Source organism: Histomonas meleagridis, assembly GCF_020186115.1.
Source record: "Histomonas meleagridis strain 2922-C6/04-10x chromosome Unknown contig_95, whole genome shotgun sequence".
Lineage (NCBI taxonomy): Eukaryota > Parabasalia > Tritrichomonadida > Dientamoebidae > Histomonas > Histomonas meleagridis.
This window is the reverse complement of record NW_027150927.1, coordinates 102,669-124,563: the sequence shown is the minus strand read 5'-3', so window position 1 is coordinate 124,563 and position 21,895 is coordinate 102,669. Positions and strand designations below refer to the sequence as shown.

Here is a 21,895-nt window from a genome sequence, read left to right as displayed (position 1 = left end):
GATTTTTTTCTTTATGGAGGAAAACAAATCATTCTAATATATCTGATAACGATTTTATTAATGCTCAATAAAAATTACCTTTAATTTGAACTTCCAATGATTGGAAGTTCCAATCAAAGTCTTTTATAATCGTTCCAACAATTATGATGCTTACACATAAAATTTTTTCAATTTTGATGTAAATTCGCCACAGAAACGCATACGCGACCGTTATTTGAACGTTAATTCCTTTGCGAGGCAGAACTAAATTGCTTCCAACCCCACATAGATGTCACAAAATGTCAAAGAAAACCAAAGTGGAAATCACTCCTGTATTCAGGTCGTATTATTGGTAGGATTTACAATTTTATATCTGATTGCTTTTTTAAATCTCAAAACAATATCTCAAGGAATTCGATTTAATACCAACGTCTTAGCAAACAACATTCCAAGTGGCCTTCCAAATAAAACAACAGATGACAATAAAATCATAAATAAGATGATGTTTCTCATTATTACAGTACCAAAAAGTAAAAACCCTATAAGCATGTCGCGTTATTTTGTCAACGATTTAAATCAGATGCCTGGTTACAAAGCTTTATATCTTGAATGGAAAGATTTCAATAAGACAACACAAGAAAACAGAGAGGACATTTTACACCTCAAAGCGCCCGATTTCTATGATAAAGTTGTAGCCAATGTCAGACCGTATGGGGAGTATGACTTCAAAAGTATTGATATTTTTCGAAAGACCTATTTTGGTCTTTCATATTTTTATTACGAAACAAATTATCGGTGGCTTCATCGGGCCACCGATGATAATGGTATAAATATAAAACTTTTGGAATCATTTTATCAATCATTAGAAAACAAATATGATCCACTTACTCAACCTATCATTTTAGGTTGTTGCATTAAGAAATATTATACTCCTGGATATCTTCAAGGTGGTGCAGGTTATCTTTATTCAAGGAAAGCTGTTGAATTGATGCTTCCGATGTATAAAGACGTTATATATAAGTGTAGAAGTGCTGAAGATATCTGTCATGACGATTTTATCTTTGGATTAAATCTAACGATTGTCGATGCGACGTCGTTTAACTTTTTAGGTCATTCTTTTGGTAAAGCTGACTTGGATAGAATATATAAAGGCGACTTTCATGACTTAAGTCCTTGTCCAAAAGAAAAAAATCCAACCAACTTGAGACATTGCGGTATATTTAATGGTCCTGCTAATAAAATTATCTTCTTACATCATCATGCTGATGGAGGAATTAACCAGACTATTGAAAGATGCCAAAAAATTTTTGGAATTAATGATGATACTGTACATTATTATTTCCCAGATTTATTATATCCTCGCCTTTGTAGAAGAAATAAAAATGAATAAAAAATAATATAATGCGAAGTTTCAAATTTAAGAAGGAATTACAAGAGAAGAAGTGATAAGTTTTTTGAAAGAAAAACCTATCAAAAACTTGGTCAGATTCTATCACAATATTGAATAATTTACATACATAAACTCTTAAAAATTTTATTTGACGCTAAAACTTAAAATGAAAATGTCTTTTTGTATAAATAATTTAACAAGATTAAACCTGAAATAAAATTTTCACAAAATTAAATTAGACTCTTTCAACCGGGGGCAATCGTGCCATATTTCCATTTTCAAAATTTTCTTTCCATACGGCTACGATCATTTTTCATATCACAATTCCTTCAGAAACACAAAAGTGCTATTTTTAAATAATAAACCAAACAAATTCCCAGTATTCTATCGTTCCAAACAAAAGCCACTTTTATATGATAACAACTTTTTGTGATCACGGTAATAACCGCTCCGATAGAGTTTTTCAAATAAATTAATAATTTTTCATTTTTGGGAAAAACAAATGCAAAAAATAATCGCTCATCAAAAGCACACCTATTATAATAGGGCAATAAAAATTGAGGTACAAATAATAAAAAAAAAGTGGTGTATTAAATTTATTTTTATTCAATTTTGGTAAAGCAAAGCACTAATTTTTTGAAAGGGAAAAATGGGTAAATTTTGATCACTCTATTTTTCCATTTTTTATGGGAGGTAACCAGAGCCAAATTACTAAATATTTGGAAAACCTACAAATATTAAAGTCTATTGAACATATTATTTTTAAATTAAATAACGAAAATATTGGTGAGATGTTTCAATTGAAACTTTAATGGGTTACTTTACTAAAGAATTCTCGTATTCATTTAATTTAATCATCTGCAAATTAGCATATTCGTATTTTATATCTAAAGGGTTTGATAAGATATTCTTTGATTTTTTAAAAGATCTTGAACAGAAAGAAAGGCAAATTCAGAAACAACAACAAAATATTTTTAATATGTTAACTCAATTTCTTATATATAAAAATACAAATGAATCAAATTATCTCTTTGAAGTAATGATTGAAAACGAAATGGTTGATCCAATTATTTGTCAAAACATTAATAAGAAAATTACACAAAACAAAACAACATTTTATTTTTCACATTATCTCACCAAGGAAAACATAAATTCATTGAAAAATAAAGCTCCATTTGGAAATATCTTTTTTGCAAACATAAACGAATTATCAAAGAATGATTGGGAACTTCATAAGAAATTAATTAAAGAAGGACATAATCCAAATAATATTGCGAAAATAATTCGAAATGATGAAATAGAAAAACTTCAAGAAATATCAACACAAACAAATTTTAATTTTAATCAAAAAATTGAACCATCACTTTATGAAAGATGTTCATTTATTAATAAAGAAAATGTTACATTAATTGATTATGCAGCGTTTTTTGGATCAATTAAATGCTTTAAATATTTACTTATGAATGGAGCAAACATTGAAGATACAGGTAAATATGCGGTTGCGGGTGGAAATGAAGAAATCATTCATTTATGTGAGCAAAATCATTCGGCATTTGAATGTGCATATGAAACAGCAATTGAATTTCATCGAAATGATATCTTTAAATATTTTTATGAAAATAAAATTAAAATAATTGAGAATTTAGAAAATTTAGGGAAATTATGTGTTTCACATAATAATTATGAAATTTTTATATTTTTACAAGAAAATGGAATGAAAATCGATAAACCTATTTTCATTGAATCAATAGAAATGGGGAACATGTTTATGATGCAATATTTACTTGCAAAAAATCCAATCAGAATAAAGTTTTCGGATATCACGACATTTTCTGGAAACAAAGAACTTTTTATTTACCTTATTAATAATATATATATAAATTATAATAGTAAAACTGTTAATTAAATTGATTAAAAATTTGTTTATAGTATAGGAAAATCCAACAAAACATTTGGAATTTTCAAAAAATATTTAAAAAAATATTTTTAAATGCTGCTGAAAAAGGTTATTTGGATATAATAAAGTTTCTTTTGGAACAAAAAAATATTGATGTCAATATCAAAAATATTTATTAAATGTTTTCGATGTTAATTTCAACAAATCAAAGTTTTCAAATAAAACTTGGAAATTTTCTAAACTATTTTATACACCACTTATCTTGGCATCTCAAAATGGTCATGCTGAAATAGTAGAAACAATTCTTGATCAAAAAGAATTTGATTTCTCTAAAGATAAATATTTCTTTTATTTAAAAATTTGTTTCAATAATTTTTTGTTTTAAAATGATATTTGATAATTATTTAAAATATTTCAATTAGCGCTTATTTTGGCTTCTAAAAATGCTCATACAGAAACAGTAAAATTACTTCTTAAACAAAAGGGAATTGATGTTAATGCCCAAGATTTTGATTTACTTTTTTTTAATATTTTTTTCTATTACTTGATAATTCAAAATAATACTTTGCATTATATTAAATTATTTAATACAGCACTTATTTTAGCATCTGATAATGGTCATACAGAAATAGTTAAATTACTTCTTGCACAAGGAGGTATTGATATTAATGTTAAAAATGATTACTTGCTCTATTTAAAATTTTAATAACAACTTCATAAAATCAATTCAAAACTTATAAATTGTTCTAAATATTTAATACACCACTTATTTTGGCATCTAAATACAACCACATGGAAGTCGTAAAATTACTTCTTGAGCAAAAAGAAATTAATGTAAGCTTTAAAGATATTTATTTATTTTATTTGTTATATGTTTTGAAGATTTTATATTTCTAAATCTTATTTAATATTTGTTTATTTAATTGCGTACACCACTTGTACATGCATCTTTAAATGGCAATACTGAATTAGTAAAATTATTTCTTGAACATGGAGGAATTGATATTAATTACAAAGATATTTATTTATTTTGGATGAAATTTATTTAAATATTTTGATATTTGAAGATATTTTTTGGAAATTAAATAATATGTTTGCAACAGCACTTATTCTAGCAGCTGAAAAAGGCTTTACAGAAGTAGTAAAATTACTTCTTGAACAAGAAGAAATTGATATTAATGCTCAAGATATTTATATATTGCATTTAAATATTTCTTCATTTTTATTATAATATTTCAAAACAAATTTTAAAAATTGTTTATCTCATTTTTTACTGCTCTTATGTATGCATCTCAAAATGGGCATAGAGAAGTTGTTAAACTAATTCTTAAAAAAAAAAGGTAGATGTTAATGTAAAAGATATTGTATTATTTTGTTAGGAGTTTACTTTAATAAAATACCATTTCAAATAAATCTATGGAAATTCAATGTAATATTTAAAACAGCGCTTATTTTAGCATCTAAATATAATAATATAGATGTAATGAATTTACTTCTTGAGAAACCAGATATTGATTGTAATGCTATAACTGATTGTTTATTATATTTAATTTTTTTTTTTATAAATAACTTGAAATCTTATAAAAGAATTTGGAATTTATTTAAATAATTTGTTATACACATTAAGAAAAAAACAATGAAAACAAATAAGAGTAACTCTACTAAAACTTTAGCATGAATGAATAATAAATATTAAAAAAAAACGAATTGGATATATAATTCTCTTATCAATTTTTTTGTTGAACATGATTGATAATAACTTTTTGTTACAAAGATGTTTTCTTGAAATGTACAAAAAAAGAGAAAGGATAAGAAAAACGTTAAATTCTATTTCATGAATAACTTTATTTTTTGGATTAAACAATTGTTTTGTGAAATTTTCTTTGAATCAGAGATCAATAATGATGTATCTGGGAAACAAAATATCAAGCTTTTGTAATGAACAACATTCTACTTTTTTCTCTTTGAGGCATCGTAGAAGCAATGAATATTTTTCATTTAATTGTACTTTGGTTGCAACCTAATAGATATATGAGAAACATTGCATATAATGCAAAACGAGATTTTAGCTTATAACGAAAAACCTTCAGGGAACTCAGAGAATTATTCAAAGCTTTGATTGGGGGCTAGTAAAGTGTCTCACCTTCTAGAGAATATTTACGAAATCTGTGGGTTTCCTTTTTGACTTTTCGCCTTCTTTATATTAAATACAGTTATGTGTTTATTTATACGATGTTTCATATTAATATATTTTGTTTTATCCAATTGGTTTCAAAGGAATTCATTTGGAATTTGTCCCATATGATTACAAACAATTATTTTCTAAAAGTAATTTATTATTTCTATATTATTATGTATTGCAATATGAAACTCTGTCCCAATTTATTAAAACATATTCCAAATTATTCAAATGAATATTTTTTGCATTAACATCAATTCCATTATCTAAAAGTAATTTTACTATTTCGATATTATTATTTCCAACTGCTATATGAAGTGCTGTTTCAAATTATTAAAACATATTATAACACAAAATATTTTCCAAAACAGATTTTTATTTTCATTTCTTTTTCTCGACCGCCAGCGCATGCAATTTCTGCGTTGCCTTTCTCAGCCTCTCTATCATCTCCTGCTCCTGCTCGTTCATCAGCACGTCTTTGATTCTTTTGTCCTTCAAATACGAATTCAGGAAATAAACGAATGCGAAAATTTGGTCATTTCCCGAAATTGCGATTACTATTTCGATCATCTCCTCATCGAATATCGACAGCGACTTCAACGCCCTTAAAGTTGTCTTTAAGTTATAACTAATTCGATGACTTTTTTTGACGTATTGCAATTCGATCGCAGCTTTCCCGATTATTTCCTGCCGATGTTGGTTCAGTTGGTTTATTGACTTGGAATAATTCTGACAAAACTCTGACAGTACTTTCGGGATGCGATCTGTTTTGACTTTCGATTGGAATGAAAATGCAATATCAATTTGGTCAACAAAATCCATGAAAAAGCTTTTCTTGAGAACTGTTTGGTTCTCTTCCATAAGATTTAGGGACTCAATTCGTTTGGCGGCGGTTTCAATTAATCGTGTATATGATGCTAATGGTGAGAAAATGTCGTCGTAGTTGTAGATAAACTCATAGGGATACTCATCGATTAATGAAGGAATGATTTTTTGCTTGGTGATGATTTCAATTAAATTTTTTAATTGTAATTGACATGAATTGGTCTCATTACTAACAACAAATAAGGCTGTGGAAAGGCGCTCGGAAAGAACTGATAATGTCTTGCGATTGTTGACAGCGTTTGGAAGAATTTGTGATGAATTTGTTAAGGCTTCAATTGACATCTTATGAAGTGTAAGCGGTTTAATAAACAAGGAACAGTTAAGGATTAAGATTTGACGAAGTTCTTCTGGAGAATCGTATGAACATTTACTTAAATCGATAAGATTTACAAGATCAATAATTTCTTCATATGGTTGCATGGACTTAAGTTGAACCTTTTCAAGTGAAGAATCACTTGGTAATACTCGCAAGTAAAAAGGCGTAGTATCATTAGACGAATCTTTTGGCTCTTCAATTCCATTTAACATATTAGCTAACACATTTTGAGAAGAAGGCTCAACATATTCTTGAAAATGTTGTACGCCACGTATAAGTAATGTGAGATCACGTGGTGTTACTAAAGTAAATCTGCCCGCGATATTGAGAGCATCTGTGAGACCGTTTGTAACCGTCTTCTTGAGTACGATAGCGTCAAATAACGGCTGGAAGTCGATCGGATTCGATTCAATTACGTCTTTGATGTGCGCTTTGGTTGGATTCTCCATTGGGCAACAACAAAGAAGATAAAGCATGGCATCCTTTATAAGAAGTGGATCTTGGGCATCTATGTAAGATGATATATACCTACAAATGAAACTTTCAATAATAAATATGTATTTGAAATCATTGTATGAAGGTTCAAGTTCAATAAGAGCTGTGGCAAGACGACGTGCTGCCATAGGAAGTAGTGGAATGGCACTTATCATTCTTTGAATAATTGTTTGACAAAATTGAGATACTTGAACCCAATATTTATATCTCTCAAGATGATTATCTCTTTTAACATATTTTAATGTATGGCTTTCAGAATAAGTAAAAAATCTTGAAATTACAGGGTTGATTGCATTTAAGAAAAATGTTCCGGGATTTGTAGAAACAAAATAACTGAAGACTATGTCCTTGAGAAATGCGTGAGGCTTTCCAAATCTATATGTGTGTATATAGAAGTGTAATTTGAAGAGAGATGTGATGTATTGAATTGCATGAAGTTGATCATCATCTGTAAGGAAATAAAGAAACATAGATGGAAAGGTAGAGAAGCTAAAGAATTGAATATCTTCTTGAGTCATTTGATACACTGTATTTTCATCTTTGATACTTTTGATTGGCTCTGTTTTAATCATTAAAAAATAAGTAATTTGAGCAAATATTTCGGGATTACTGACAAGGAAGTTGATCAATAAAGCAAACCTATCTTTATAGTTTGGGCGATTAAATAATCTGAGTGCTGCTGCTACCGTTAATGGCTTAAACTCACGAAGAGGAAGAGTCAATTGATCAAGTGTAAAACATTTTTTTGATTGCGTGAGATAATATAGTCGAGAAAGTAACCATAATTTTTCTATTAAATGTTTACCATTCTCCTGCATTTCTGAAGCTGCTTTTGAGTTAACAGAAAGATACGGAAGAATGAAGCTTTTTTCATCATTAAACATTCGACAAAAAGCATCAAAATTCTCCCTGAAGTCTGCTGTCATTCCTTGTGCCTTTTACGGTTATTTAGGCAGTAAAAAACGATTATTCCAATAACAATGAAATTTCTCAGATATCAATAAGAATACATGCAGATACAAATGTCAAGCTGTATTGTCAGCATATGTAAAGATTTAGGAATTTATTAATGGATTTATAATCAATATCTTAAAACCAAGATTTTATCATATGCACAATATAATGACTTAGGCAGCATTACCAACATTTATATTTTGGAATTATTTCATGATTATTCTTTTTATCAATTTCGAATTCAACATTCTGTATTAAAATAATATAAAGAATATTTTATTTTTTAAAATGTACATTACCATAACTTAGTGTTTCTCAGCGTTATGATAAAATTACTATATAATAATTCCTTATTAGCGGAAGGACACATTTTATGCATCTCCTCACATTTCCGGCGGTTGTTTTGAAAATACGGGGCACCCCAATTTGTGTACAATTTTGGAATGGAAGGAATTCCTGTTTCCAAAATACCAACAAAGAAAAGCACTATGCTACGTGGATCAAACACACTCCCACCAATGTATATATCAATAGAGGATTATGAATTAGATCCGAAGTTAAATGCAGTAATATATACTATTGAAATTGGAGTCGAAAAAAATCAATTAGTTTACACCAAAAAAATTAGAAGAAGGTATTCAGCACTAAATTCTATTGATTCACAAATAAGAGAGAAATTTAATTCATCTCCATATCTTCTTCCTTTTCCACCAAAAAAAATCATAAACAGCAAAGAGACATCATTCTTAGAAGATAGGTCTAGTCAGCTACAGAAATATTTTGCAAATTTGGTTAAGTTGCCTGGAATTTCAGGTTTTGATAAATTTGTTGAATTTTTTGAGCTTTATGATCTTGCACCATATGACGACATCTAGTTATTTCATTTCTTTGTATTTTTTTTATTGTTAAAAACTTTTTTGTATTTTGTTTTAAAAGAAAAAAAAATATTTTTCAATAATTTTAATATGAAGTTCATCTTGATTCAGTGGCTGCAATCAGTGAAATTCTTCATAAATATTGTTTGAACACAATATGAAAGAATCTTTAGTAGAATCACATATTTTGCCAAATATTAAATAATAGCTCACTACAGCTGCAAGCACTTGTTATAAGTCGTTTGGAGCTAAGCTTTTGTTAATATCACATACAAGAATGTTATTGAAAAACAATTTATATTATTGATCATAATACATGTTTTCTAAAAATTCTGGCTTAAAAATTGATTTGTGTTTTCACTTGAATTTCTTGCTTCAGGCAAATTTGTAATGATAATGAAAATACACCGACATGTGATATGAAAAAATTTGGAATGAAGTCAAACACACCAATCAAAGAAGAATCTGAGCCAAAAGCTCAACAAGAAGAAAAACCAGTAATTAGTGAGAACCATGCTAATAAGATGGAAATACAAACTGATGAAACAATAAGCAAAGTTGATGAACAATATGAAAGAACAAAACCATTATACGAAACAAGAAAATCATCAATCGTTTATGATATTCTGGTTATTGGAATTATTATTGGAATTGTTGCTTTCGTATGGGCTTATGTTTACAAAAACCCAATTCCATTTGCTATCAAAAGATTATTAGGAATGGATGATACAGTGTATCCAGAAATGTATGAGAAAATGCGCCAAGAAAAATAATATACAACGAATTATTATTCTAGTTAAACAATTATTAATTTTAAAGCGCTTCGTATGCTTTTTCATAATTTTTATAGAAATAACTTTATTGCTTAGAGTAAATATTTAGATAATTTTTATTTGAAAAGAATTTTGGATTCCATTAAATTATTATAATAATTAAATATCAACAAAAATTCATTATTCTCCATAAATTTTCGAACAAATAAATATCGATGTTAAAACCCTTTTTCTGTATCAGTTACAGTTACGTAACTGTCATTTCGATCAAAAGATTTTTTTCTACCACTTTTGAATGTTCTATTCTAGATAGTGTATTATATTATATAAATAAATTCCAAATATTATTCAAAAACATCAAATTATTTTAGTAAGTTTTAAGAATGAAAAATAAATATCTTTTTTATAATATCGATTCCTTCTTGTACAAAAATATTTTTAATAATATCGACATTTCCTGATTCAGCAGACAAAAACAAATAATTTTTGAGAATTTGATTTTCTATAAGAAAATGTTTAAGAAGGAATATCTTTCCGATTCTTACGATTTCATCTATATATCGAAGCATTAATTTCCAAACCTTCATGTTGCAAATATGACAAAATTTCATAATTATTATATAAAACACATTTCTTTCCATATTCTTCTAAATTATTATTAAGTTTAATGATCTCATTTTCATAAATATATTTAAAGATATCATTTCAATGATATCTTATTGCTATTTCATATGATTCGAATAATGAACATTTGTTCAATTATTTTTAAAGTTTCTCATTCATTTGTATTTTTTTCCTTTTCTTTCATTGAAGCTCCGACGCAACAAAGCCATGCACATGTTTTGGTATTCAAATTCTTGAATGTATTTCAAAGGAATTTCTATCAGATAAAATCTTATTCACAGAATACCAGATTGATTTGAGATGAGATGAAGTCAAATGACAAAAAAGTGCTTTTAAATTATGCCGGCACCATTTTGAATTGATTACATAAAAGCGCAATATCTCGAGTGAAAGACATCCTGTTATAAAATAACGTCAGCATTAATTTTATGTATAAAAAATAGGACAAGCGTAAACATATTACGTAATAATGAAAGTATGGTATTTTAAATACAATAATTGATGATTAATGAGTAATTTACTTAGTAAATACGAGTATTTCTTTGGTAAGCCGTTATCCACATTTTATTTTCAATACTTTATGTATCACCTTTCTCATCTTTAGAAGTCCTAAAGAAAAAGTGGCTTCAAATGAGTTTTCATGGGATTTTTCATGAAAAATCCTCAATTCCATCAAGGGCAAAATATACACATGCGCCCAGTGGAGGAAACTCTGGTACATTAGGATTTTATATTGATGAAGTTATCCAACAAATTAATATTCCCGATTCAAACCTATTTCGAAATGCAATACATTCTTTCCAAGTATATGTATCAAACCAATACAGAAAAGAAAAGCTCAACAAAAATGAAGATTCTTTTATAAATACGCTTTTTCAGAGTATTTCTTTGAACAAAAGAAGTCCAAAAGAATTTACAACTTTTCTAGTAGCAATAATTAATCTAAATCTTGATGAAAATATGAAAATTACAAACAGAATTGTATCTTCAATTACAAAGATTCCTCCAGATCCAGATCCATTAGTCTGTGAAAATCTTGTTATTATCCTAAAATCCATACACAGAACATTAAAAGAATCAATGCAACCTCTTTTATATTCTTTACGAGAATTATCATTTAATTGGATTTTAATCAACAATGAAGAAAGTTCTATTGCCGGATTTAAGTTACTTTCTATGCTTATGTTATATTTTCCACAGTCATTAAGTAATTATTATACACAAGTTCAATCATTAATTTTAACAGGATTAAAAAACCCAATACAAAATGTTTCAGACTCTGCTTTAGAAGCTACTGAAATCATTATGGAAAAGCAATCCAATTTTCCCGATTTTAATATTTCTCATTTTTGTCAACAAATCATATCTGAGCTTAATACATATCAATATTCCATTTATGACAGTCTAATTCATTCTCTTGAGATCATACAACATGTTAACAAATCATTATTAACCAACATTCCCTTGAAAATTGCACCTGAAACATTATTAAAAAGTAAAGATACAGAAGCTAAACTTGCAGGTCTCAAGATAACGCCCTTTCTCATACAGATGAATAGCCAACTTCAACTTTCACGCATCTTAAAGATATATATTCCATTAATCAAAAAAACGTCCTCCGTCAAAACCGCCGCTTTTCTATCGTTGGCAAAAGTCATTTTTTCACTTGAGCGTAAGTTAACGGACGCCGAATTAAAATATGCAAACAAATGTTATGATATTATATCCAAATCTATTGATTCAGAGAATTCTATTTATGCATATATCTCGTTATTAACCATACGAAATCCTAGTAAATTTGAAAATGATATCTCATTAATATTTAATAAGTCTATAACTAAAAGTACAGTTGAAGGACTATGGCAATACTTAAAAATATTTCCAGATCGAGTTAATTTAGTTCATAGTAAATTATTACCTTTTTTAAATCAAATTATTTTATCTACACAAACGAATATTGATTCGACCAATTTAATCTTAGCTTTTACTGCATTAAAAAAATTTAATATTTCCAAGAATTTATTATCGACAAATTTAGTCTTACAATATTGTACACATTTTAATTCGATTGATATCAATGTTCGACAAGCAGTTTCTGAGTTTGTATTAGAATATCAACAAAATTATCCATCGAATGAAATATTATTAAAACTTTTAGTTGTCATTAGTAGTGAATTAAATGATGACTTACGGATCTCGATATTTAAGAAGTTAAAAATCGAACCTAAAGATGAGAATATAATACCTGTATTATCATCTCTTTTATATGATTCTAATTTCGAGATACGGAAAGAAGCTTTTTCTAATATGATTGATTTACCTAATGTTTATGAAATCATTGTTAAATTTCTTAAAGAGAAAGTTGTTGAAATGACAACAACAATTAATACATTATCGAAAGAACATTTAGTTTATTTTAATATATTTGTTAAATCAGAAAGTTTTCGGAAGAATTTAAAGTTACGAAATTTGTTTTCTTTATTTTCTTCATTTTTAGTTGATTATATAATAAATGCTGAAAATACTCATCCGACAATAGTATCATTAGAATTATTAACTAAGTTAATACAATTAAATAATGAGCCAATCGATATTTTAAGATTAGTACAAATCATTAATAATTCTTTAGCACAAAATTCTTCACCACGAAGAATTAATATAACATTAAATTTAATATCGAAAGCATTAAATATTCCGGAATTTTTTAATTCGATATTTCATGAAAATTATTTTTTATTATTAAAACTTCAATCAATACCTAAGTTAGGTAAAACATATTTTAATCAAGAAAAGTTATTACATATCTTAACGAAAATTGGTGCACTTAATCCAACGATTTTAGAGAATTTCTCAAATCAATTACAAAAGAATAATAAAACTTCAGTTATTACAAATCATGAATTTACATCAATGACATTTTTAAATTTATCCAAAACAAATAATCCTAAAGATGCATTATATTATGCATCAAATGGTATAGTTATATTTACGTTATTAGATATTATGCAAGATAAACGATTATCGACATTATTTTCGACATCTTTAGAAGCGTTATTAATTATCTTAAGAAGAAATCGTTCATTAGGTAATACACTTGAAGCATTTTTAATTAAACGATTAAAACAATTTTTATTAGATGATAATGAATCAACTATATCTATTTTATTATCAAGTTTTCCGACATTAATTGGAATTTTTGGTGAGAAATTTACTCCTTTAGTACCATTAATTGTAAATTTAATATGTGATAAATGGAATAAATTAGATAAAATCCAATTATTACGTATTACAGAATGGTTAAAGATTTATACTTCAGAAGCATTAAGACCTTATATTTTAAAATTAACAAATGTTTTTATCTCGGAATATCATAGTTATTCAGCTGCGATTATTGATTCATTATTTTCTTCATATGTAACATTAAATATATATAATCAAATAACAGGTTATATCATATTTCCATTTTTTTTACAATGTATAAAGAATTATGTATTACAAACAGATATATGTAATCAATTAATATCAAAGTTTGATTCTATCATTAAAAATGGTTATGCTGAATCATATTCATATCAAATAATTCGTACAATGATTACTGTTGTCGAAATTAATAAGTTATTACATGATAAAGCTTTAAATGTATTATTTACTATTTCAATATTAATTGGATCGAAATTTTTAATGTATTTACCAAAAATCGAAAAAATATTTAATATAAATAATAAAAATGAATTTATATTTGTAATAAATCAAATAAAAACTAACTCAATAATTCCGGAAAACATTTTAGCTTATTTAAATGAAAATGAACAAAGACATCGATCTACAACGCGGAATTTACCAACTGCGAAATTATCACAAACACAATTTAAACCAACGTTACCTAATAGTGAATGGAAAGAAATGCAATGGGATCAATGGTGGGATGAGTTTTCATTAGATATATTAATTCATTCTGATTCCAGAGCTATTTCAGTCTGTAAAGACATCGCACATAAATATTCCATTATTAAAACGTCATTATTTCCAGTTGCGTTTAGTTTAATGTATATTAATGTTGAAGATAAAACTATTTGGAATGAAATATTCCGATTAATCTTTAATTCTTCTCATACATCACAATATATAATTCGATGTTTTTTATCTGTTTTAGAATTATTTGAAGTATTAATGATACCATTTCCTATCTCAGAACATATTATTGCATTTAAAGCTAAAGAAGTCGGATTCTTAGCACAATCATTACGGATTAATGAAGGGATATTTAATGAGAAGAATGCACAAGATTTAATATATCTAAATCAACAATTAAGTTTACCTTTAGCTGCTAGAGGTATTTTACGTTGTATTAAAATTAAATCACAAGATCAAATTTATGAAAGTTTAGGTTTATGGGAAGATGCATTAAAAGAATATTCTGTTGTTAAAGATGATTTAAATGGAAGATTAAAATGTTTACAAGCTTTATCACGTTTTAATGAATTAAAAAATCAAGCAAAGAATAATACATATTTTTTAGTATCTGCAACATGGCATTTATTTGAACATAATGAATTTTATAAAATTGTTAATAACCTTAATGAAAATGAAGAAAATAATTTGTTTTATATAATGGTTAAATATGTAATGGAAAAGAACTTTAAAAAAGCATTAAAATTAGGTAAAAAAATTCGTGAAATCGCATCAAAGAAATTAAACGCAAATTTAGGTTGTAATTATGAACGTTATTATCAAGATTTTTCAAATGTTTGTTTAATATCTGATTTAGAAGATGTAATTCAATATATGAAATATCAAAAGAAATTAAAGAATACACAAAATAAATTAATCGAAAATAATTTAAATGAGATTAAAAATAAATGGAAATTTAATTTTTCTAATTTATCTTTAATACCATCGATTTTACATGATCATATTTGTGTTTATTCATTAGTATTAAATGTATCTGAATTAAAAGATTCATTTATAACATTAATAAACACTGCATTAGAAAATAAACGAATCGAATTATCGGAAATGTTAATAAACTATTGTAAACAACATGATGATAGTAATGAATATAAAGTCTTAAATTGTAAACTTAAATGGAATAAAGGATTACGTGAAGAAGCTATAAAAGAATTAAATGTTATAAAAAATAATACAAATGATATAGTTTTATTATCCAATTGGTTATTTGAAATAGGCAAAAGTATTAAAGCACGAAAATTAATGGAAAACATTGTGAAAAATGATGAAGTTACTTGGGTTAATTGGGCGAATATTAATTTCTCTTTATATGAAAGTACTAAATCCGAAAATTATTTAATTGATTCATTTAAAGGTTATATTAATGGATTAATTATTAATCCAAAAAATTTAATATATTCACAACGAATTATTCAAATATTATTTTATGATCATGAAAACATTTATAAAATCTTTTCCAAATATTTAAATTCGATTCCATTGTTCTCATGGATTGAAGTATTACCTATAATATTATCACGATCTGCATCTCATAACTTAAATTTACGTAAATCGATTGAAGAATTAATATTATTAATTGGATCAAAACATTTATATTCGATAATATATCAATTATTTGTACCATTATCATTAGAGAACACATTAAAACAAAAAATATCACAACAAATTATTAATAAATTCCAAAAATTACAACCTGAAATAGTCCAAAACATATCAATCATCTCAATTGAGTTACAACGTATAGTATTAATATTATGGGAATATGTCTTTTCACAAATAGATGAAGCATCACGTGCTTATGCAATTCGAAAAGATTATGATGAAATGTATCAAATTTTATGCACATTAAACAAACGAATTATTCAACAGCCAACTTCATATTATGAACAATCATTTATCAATCAATATGGATTCTTATTAAATCAAGCGTTTAAACAATTAACACATTATCAAAACACTAAAAATGAAATATCATTACAATCCGCATGGGACTTTTATACGAAAATCTTTTATTCAATTAAACCATGTTTAAAGGAATTTAAGAAATTCGATATTAAAGATGTATCACCAATTTTAAGTAAATTAAAAAACACGAATATACCAATTCCAGGAATTTATGATTTTCTTAATGATTCTATTACAATTGAATCGATATATCCTACGATTTTAATAATGGAATCGAAACAACGTCCGAAACATATTATAATGTTAGGGAACAATGGAATTAAATATCATTTCTTATTAAAGGCGAATGAAGATACTCGATTAGATGAACGTATTATGCAATTATTTACTTATGTTAACTCGATGATTAATAATAATATATTACCATTAAAAGATAAATTAAATATTACAACATATAATGTAATACCAATTACACCACAAGTCGGATTAATTGGTTGGGTTCCAAATTGTAATACTTTATCTGATCTAATTCATGAATTTAGAACAAAAAATCAAATTCCTTTCGAAGCGGAATATATTTCGATTAATAAAATATCTAAAAATTATGACCAATTACCAAATAAAATTAAAGAGAAATTGTTCTTAAAAGGTTGTGAAGCTACTAAAGGTGATGACATTAAAAATATTATTTTTATTAATTCTTCAGATTCGAAAAATTGGATCGATCGAAGAACAAATTATGCAGTGACATTAGCTTTGACTTCAATGGTTGGATATGTAATAGGGTTAGGTGATAGACATATGTCAAACATAATGATGAAGTCAAAAACTGCGCGATTAGTCCATATCGACTTCGGAGATTGTTTCGAAATCGCAGAAAATAGAAATTTATATCCCGAAAAAGTGCCATTCAGATTGACTAGATTATTAATTAACGCTCTCGAAGTATCCAAAATTGAGGGGACATTCAAAAGTTGTTGCGTAAATTCAATGAAATTGATGAAAAAAAACGCAAACCAAATTATCGGCATTTTAACGGCTTTCATTTATGACCCTTTATTAAATTGGAAAAATAATAATGATCAAGATGAAGAAGAAAATCAAACTGCGAAAAAATATATAAAAAGAATATTGGATAAACTGAACGGAAATGAATTTAACGAGGAAAAATGTTTGACGGTGGAAAATCAAGTCGAAAAATTAATTCATATTGCAACTGACCCAAAGAATTTGTGCGATATGTATCATGGATGGTATCCATGGTATTAAATTTGTTTATAAATAAACATTATTTTATGGATTTAATCAATTGTATAAGAAAGAAATAGTTAAAATATAAAAAAAAATATGATAATATTATGATGTTTGTGTAGAGTTCCTCAAACTGAGGAAATAAACATATCCTGGTGAATTTTTTGATTTTTATTAGATCCCTATCAACACATGAATAAAAATCTGCTTTCAAATTGGGAAAAAAATATCCGGATCAAAATCGAAATTTCAAAATCGATTTTTTCCAAATATATATTTTTGGTGACCAATCTTTATTATTTTTGATGTAAATTATATTTTATAAATGGTAATTCATAAAATTAAAAGCATAATTTTTTTTCATTCAATTTTTTGCATTTTTTTCTCACTTTTTTTTAAAATCTTAGTAAAAATTATATGAAGTGGTGGTGATCTTTTTTTTCTAGCTATAATAAAAATACATCATGAATATTAATTTATATATATATATTTCGATAATTTTGATTATTTATTAGAATATTTATATTTTGAATATCAAAAAGTGCTCGAAAATCGATTTTTTTCAAATTTTTTTGTTATGTGATGATTTTAAATAAAAATTTTTTTGATTAAAAATGTTTTATTTTGTTTCGCGAATGTATTGTTTGAAGGAAATTGAATTTCAATTTTCCGAATTAATAGTTTAGAAATGATGTCAAAAGTAAATAAATCATAAATTTTAAATGTGTAAAATAATCTATGATCGATTTGCTTTCTTTCCACATATATGGTTTTTTATAATATACATTTTTGATGAAAAAAATAATTTTTTAATTTTTTTGATTAAAAAAATGGGTGCTTTTTTCTCATTTTTATAATGATAAAAAAAATCGTTAAATAGTTTTTTAATGGGACCCTACTAACTATAAAGTTTAGGATTTATTTATTTATAATCAGACCTATCTAAGGATTTGGACTGCTGAATTTTTTTTTATGTGCAATTCTTTTTGGGGTGTTTCCCAAAAAAATAAATTGAATACTTTACAAAACGTCGCCGGAAGCTTTTTGAATCAAAATTTTTACTGATTTGAATGCATCTAGTTGTTTTTCATTTAATGCCATTAAAATTCTGAGGAAATTTTTCGTTCATTTTTATTTTTTATCATGGAAAAATCAAGACAAGCCTTGCAATTAGCGAGAGAAAGACAAAAGCGGATCAAGGCAGAAAGACAAGCACGTATAAATAGAAGACTTTATGAAGCGAAAAGTGTCAAATTTGTGCCAAACATAGAGAGAAATGAAGATATTAATTCAGAAAATGAAGAATATGATGAAATTATTAATTTAATATTGAGAAACCTTGGAGTTCACCCAAATGCAAGAAGATATGATGAAAAAATTTATCAATTAGCATCCAATATTAATTCGATTTCGCCACAAGCTTTACGTTATATTAGAATTTTTATTCCATTACCTTCTTATACATCAATACATAATCATTTAGCAGATTTAATCAATGAACGTTTTAAGTCTTTGATTGATATTAATCAAATAGATGGAATCATAAATGATTATAAAGACGATCAAATTAATATTTTTCGTTCAGCTCCAATGGATTGTATTTTGAGTATTGACGCAATAGCATTTTCGCCCGATGTGACTATAACAAAAGATAATGAAATTATTGGTTTAAAAAAAGAAGTTTTACAGCATATTGGAAATCCTTATCAATTTTTCTGCGAAAATGCACAACAATGGATAAATTCTTTAATGATAAATTGGAATCAAATAGAAAATTATGCTTTTGTTTATTACATTCATTGTATAAATCCAGATTATTCGTGCTCAATAATTCATTTTTCTCCTTCACCCCAGGGGAAAGCAACAAATATTCAATGTGAAACACTCGAAACATTACGTAATAAATTAAAGAATCATAAAATATATGTTCTCGGATTTGCCTTTGATGGTGATAATTGCTATGATTCTTATCATAATTCGTTCTTTGGTCAATATGAATGTGTTGCTGAACATTACACGATATCAATTGTTGAAATTGCAAAAAGAGTTTTTTTTCGATATATTAGTGATCCCCTTCATATACTCAAACGTGCAAGATATCGTTTACTTAAAGACGTACCATTAACTATTGGATTTAATCAAAATTCACCAATCATTGACATTTCCAAAATACGGGAAAATTTAAATTTATTACCGATTTTAATTAATAACTCTAAAATCACAAAAATGCACGATATTCTTCCCATTTCTATATTTTCCATTAACAATACTTTAATGCTATATGAGAAACATAATTTTTCAGCATTATTATATTTCTTACCATGGTCTTTGTTTATAGAAGCAATGTCTAATGACAATATAAATTTAAGCGAAAGAATTTCGCTATTTGAAATCATTTTCTTTTTAATGTTTATATATTATAAATTTATGAAGAAAACAAAATTAGACACAAAAATTAAGCAAAGAAAAATGAAAAATATTGTTGCTTTAACACTTTTTGATGAGAAATTATGTATTCATTGTTGTAATACAATTCATTCATTTGTTACATTACTTTTAAAAGATATGAATGCCAAAAAAAGCTTAAATAGATTTACGTCAAATCCTCTTGAACATCAATTTGGATGTTTAAGAATAAAAATGGGTATGTTCAAAACCCTAAGATCAGCATTAAATTGAATATCAATTGATCAAATAATAGCTAGCATAACAGACCAAGAATTACAACCTTTAAAGGTTTATAAAAGAGCATCATCATTTGGAATTACAATTTCAAACAATGAATACGATAAATCATTATTTCCATATGATGGAAGGACAATTGCTTATTCACTATTAATTGAAGCAGGATTCATAGTAGAAAAACCTATTGTTAATTTAGAGAATTTTGATATCATTATTAGTAATCATTCTAAAATCGTGGAAGGATTTTTTCAAATATTATTTGATACATTTTATTTTAGTACAAAAAAAATAATGAATTCCTTGAGTATTAATGCAGTTACCTTGTCTGTTCAGACAGGTTTAAATGGTAGAAATCTTACACAATCCAAAGTATCAATAAATAAGATATGCTTTATCGAAGATTCTCAAAAATTAAAGATAAGAAAATAATATCCTTCGATTAATAAAGAAATAATAATTGATTTAAAGAAATTATATGGAAATAAGTTATTATGTAGTACTCTGAAGGATATCATCGTAAATTGTTCTGAATACTATCAAATTCCATTTTCCAAATATGATACAAAAACAAAGCAAAATATGCTCGAATAAATCCAGAAATATTATGATAACATTAAAGAAACAATAGCAGTGATATCAGTTAATCTAAGAGATTTAAATATTTAAGTTAACACTTAAAAATTCGAATAAAAAAATAAAAAAATAAATAAAGAAAAAATCTTTTCACATTATTTCTTTCACTTCATCAAAATTTCAATCATTCATAAAAATCCATGCAAAAAATATTTTTATTTAAAAATCACATTTTTTTAAATAACAAATCATATATTTTTATTCATAAATAAATAAAGACCACCGCCACTTCATATAAAAAGTTACACTCGATTTATTATCGACTAAGTTGATTTTTTCATATATTTTCACTTTTTCTCAAAATTTTTAATGAAAATGATAAAGGATAATAGTTTAGAAAATAAACACATCTAATATGCAACATTACTATATAGGAAATAATTCAAAATTCCATAAAAAGTATGGTCGAAATCAGATCGAATTTCGAAAGATTGTACAGTCGAAATTTCGGAAAGAGGGTATTTTTGTAATCTCCTCTAAATGTTATCCTTAACATAAAATTATCGTTGAAAAAATATTGCAGGATTTTGAGTTTTAGTACCTCTGTTTGTGTGAATGGCGTTTTGATAATGAAAAGAAAAAAAAATTTATTTGATATATTTGGATAAAATTAATATTAAAAATAGTATAAGCGAAAAATTCCTCAATGGGATTTTTAAACAAATCGAAAATATTACTGAGTACAATATGATTTTTTGAATTGAATTTTTTAAGTTTATTAATGTTTTCGATAGATTTGAAAAGAATTTAGTATCAAGATTTTATATAATCACATAAAATAAATAATATTTTATCATTTCCCAAATAATTTCTGAATTTCTTAATAGATTAAGATATTATTCTTAGCTTTTTATTAATCATTAATGCAACTATGTATTTATATATTATATAACAATAATATCAAGATCGTAGGATGATAGCTATATACGAACATAAGTTATTGATATCAATTCACATGTTCAATTATCGTTGCTGCTATCGTTTGATATAAATCATGCAAAAGTCGATTTTTGTCACTTTTTGGAATAAAAAAATAAATTTATCTTGTGCTAATTATGATATTATTCTTAGATTTATATTAATCA

At 26.0% G+C, this 21,895-nt stretch overlaps 2 protein-coding genes across 2 annotated transcripts; one reads left to right on the top strand and one right to left on the bottom strand.

The window, feature by feature from the left end:
* Positions 1-5,826: 5,826 nt before the first annotated feature.
* On the bottom strand, positions 5,827-7,296 carry GO595_009718 (uncharacterized protein; the record flags this gene model as incomplete). The annotated part of the gene is made up of 1 exon (XM_067923435.1): positions 5,827-7,296. The coding sequence occupies one exon, from the start codon at positions 7,294-7,296 to the stop codon at positions 5,827-5,829; it is 1,470 nt and encodes a 489-aa protein (XP_067770028.1).
* A 2,108-nt stretch (positions 7,297-9,404) lies between these two features.
* Positions 9,405-9,743, top strand: GO595_009717 (uncharacterized protein; the record flags this gene model as incomplete). Its single annotated transcript, XM_067923433.1, has 1 exon — positions 9,405-9,743. One exon carries the CDS (start codon positions 9,405-9,407, stop codon positions 9,741-9,743), a length of 339 nt encoding a protein of 112 aa, XP_067770027.1.
* Positions 9,744-21,895: the final 12,152 nt, after the last annotated feature.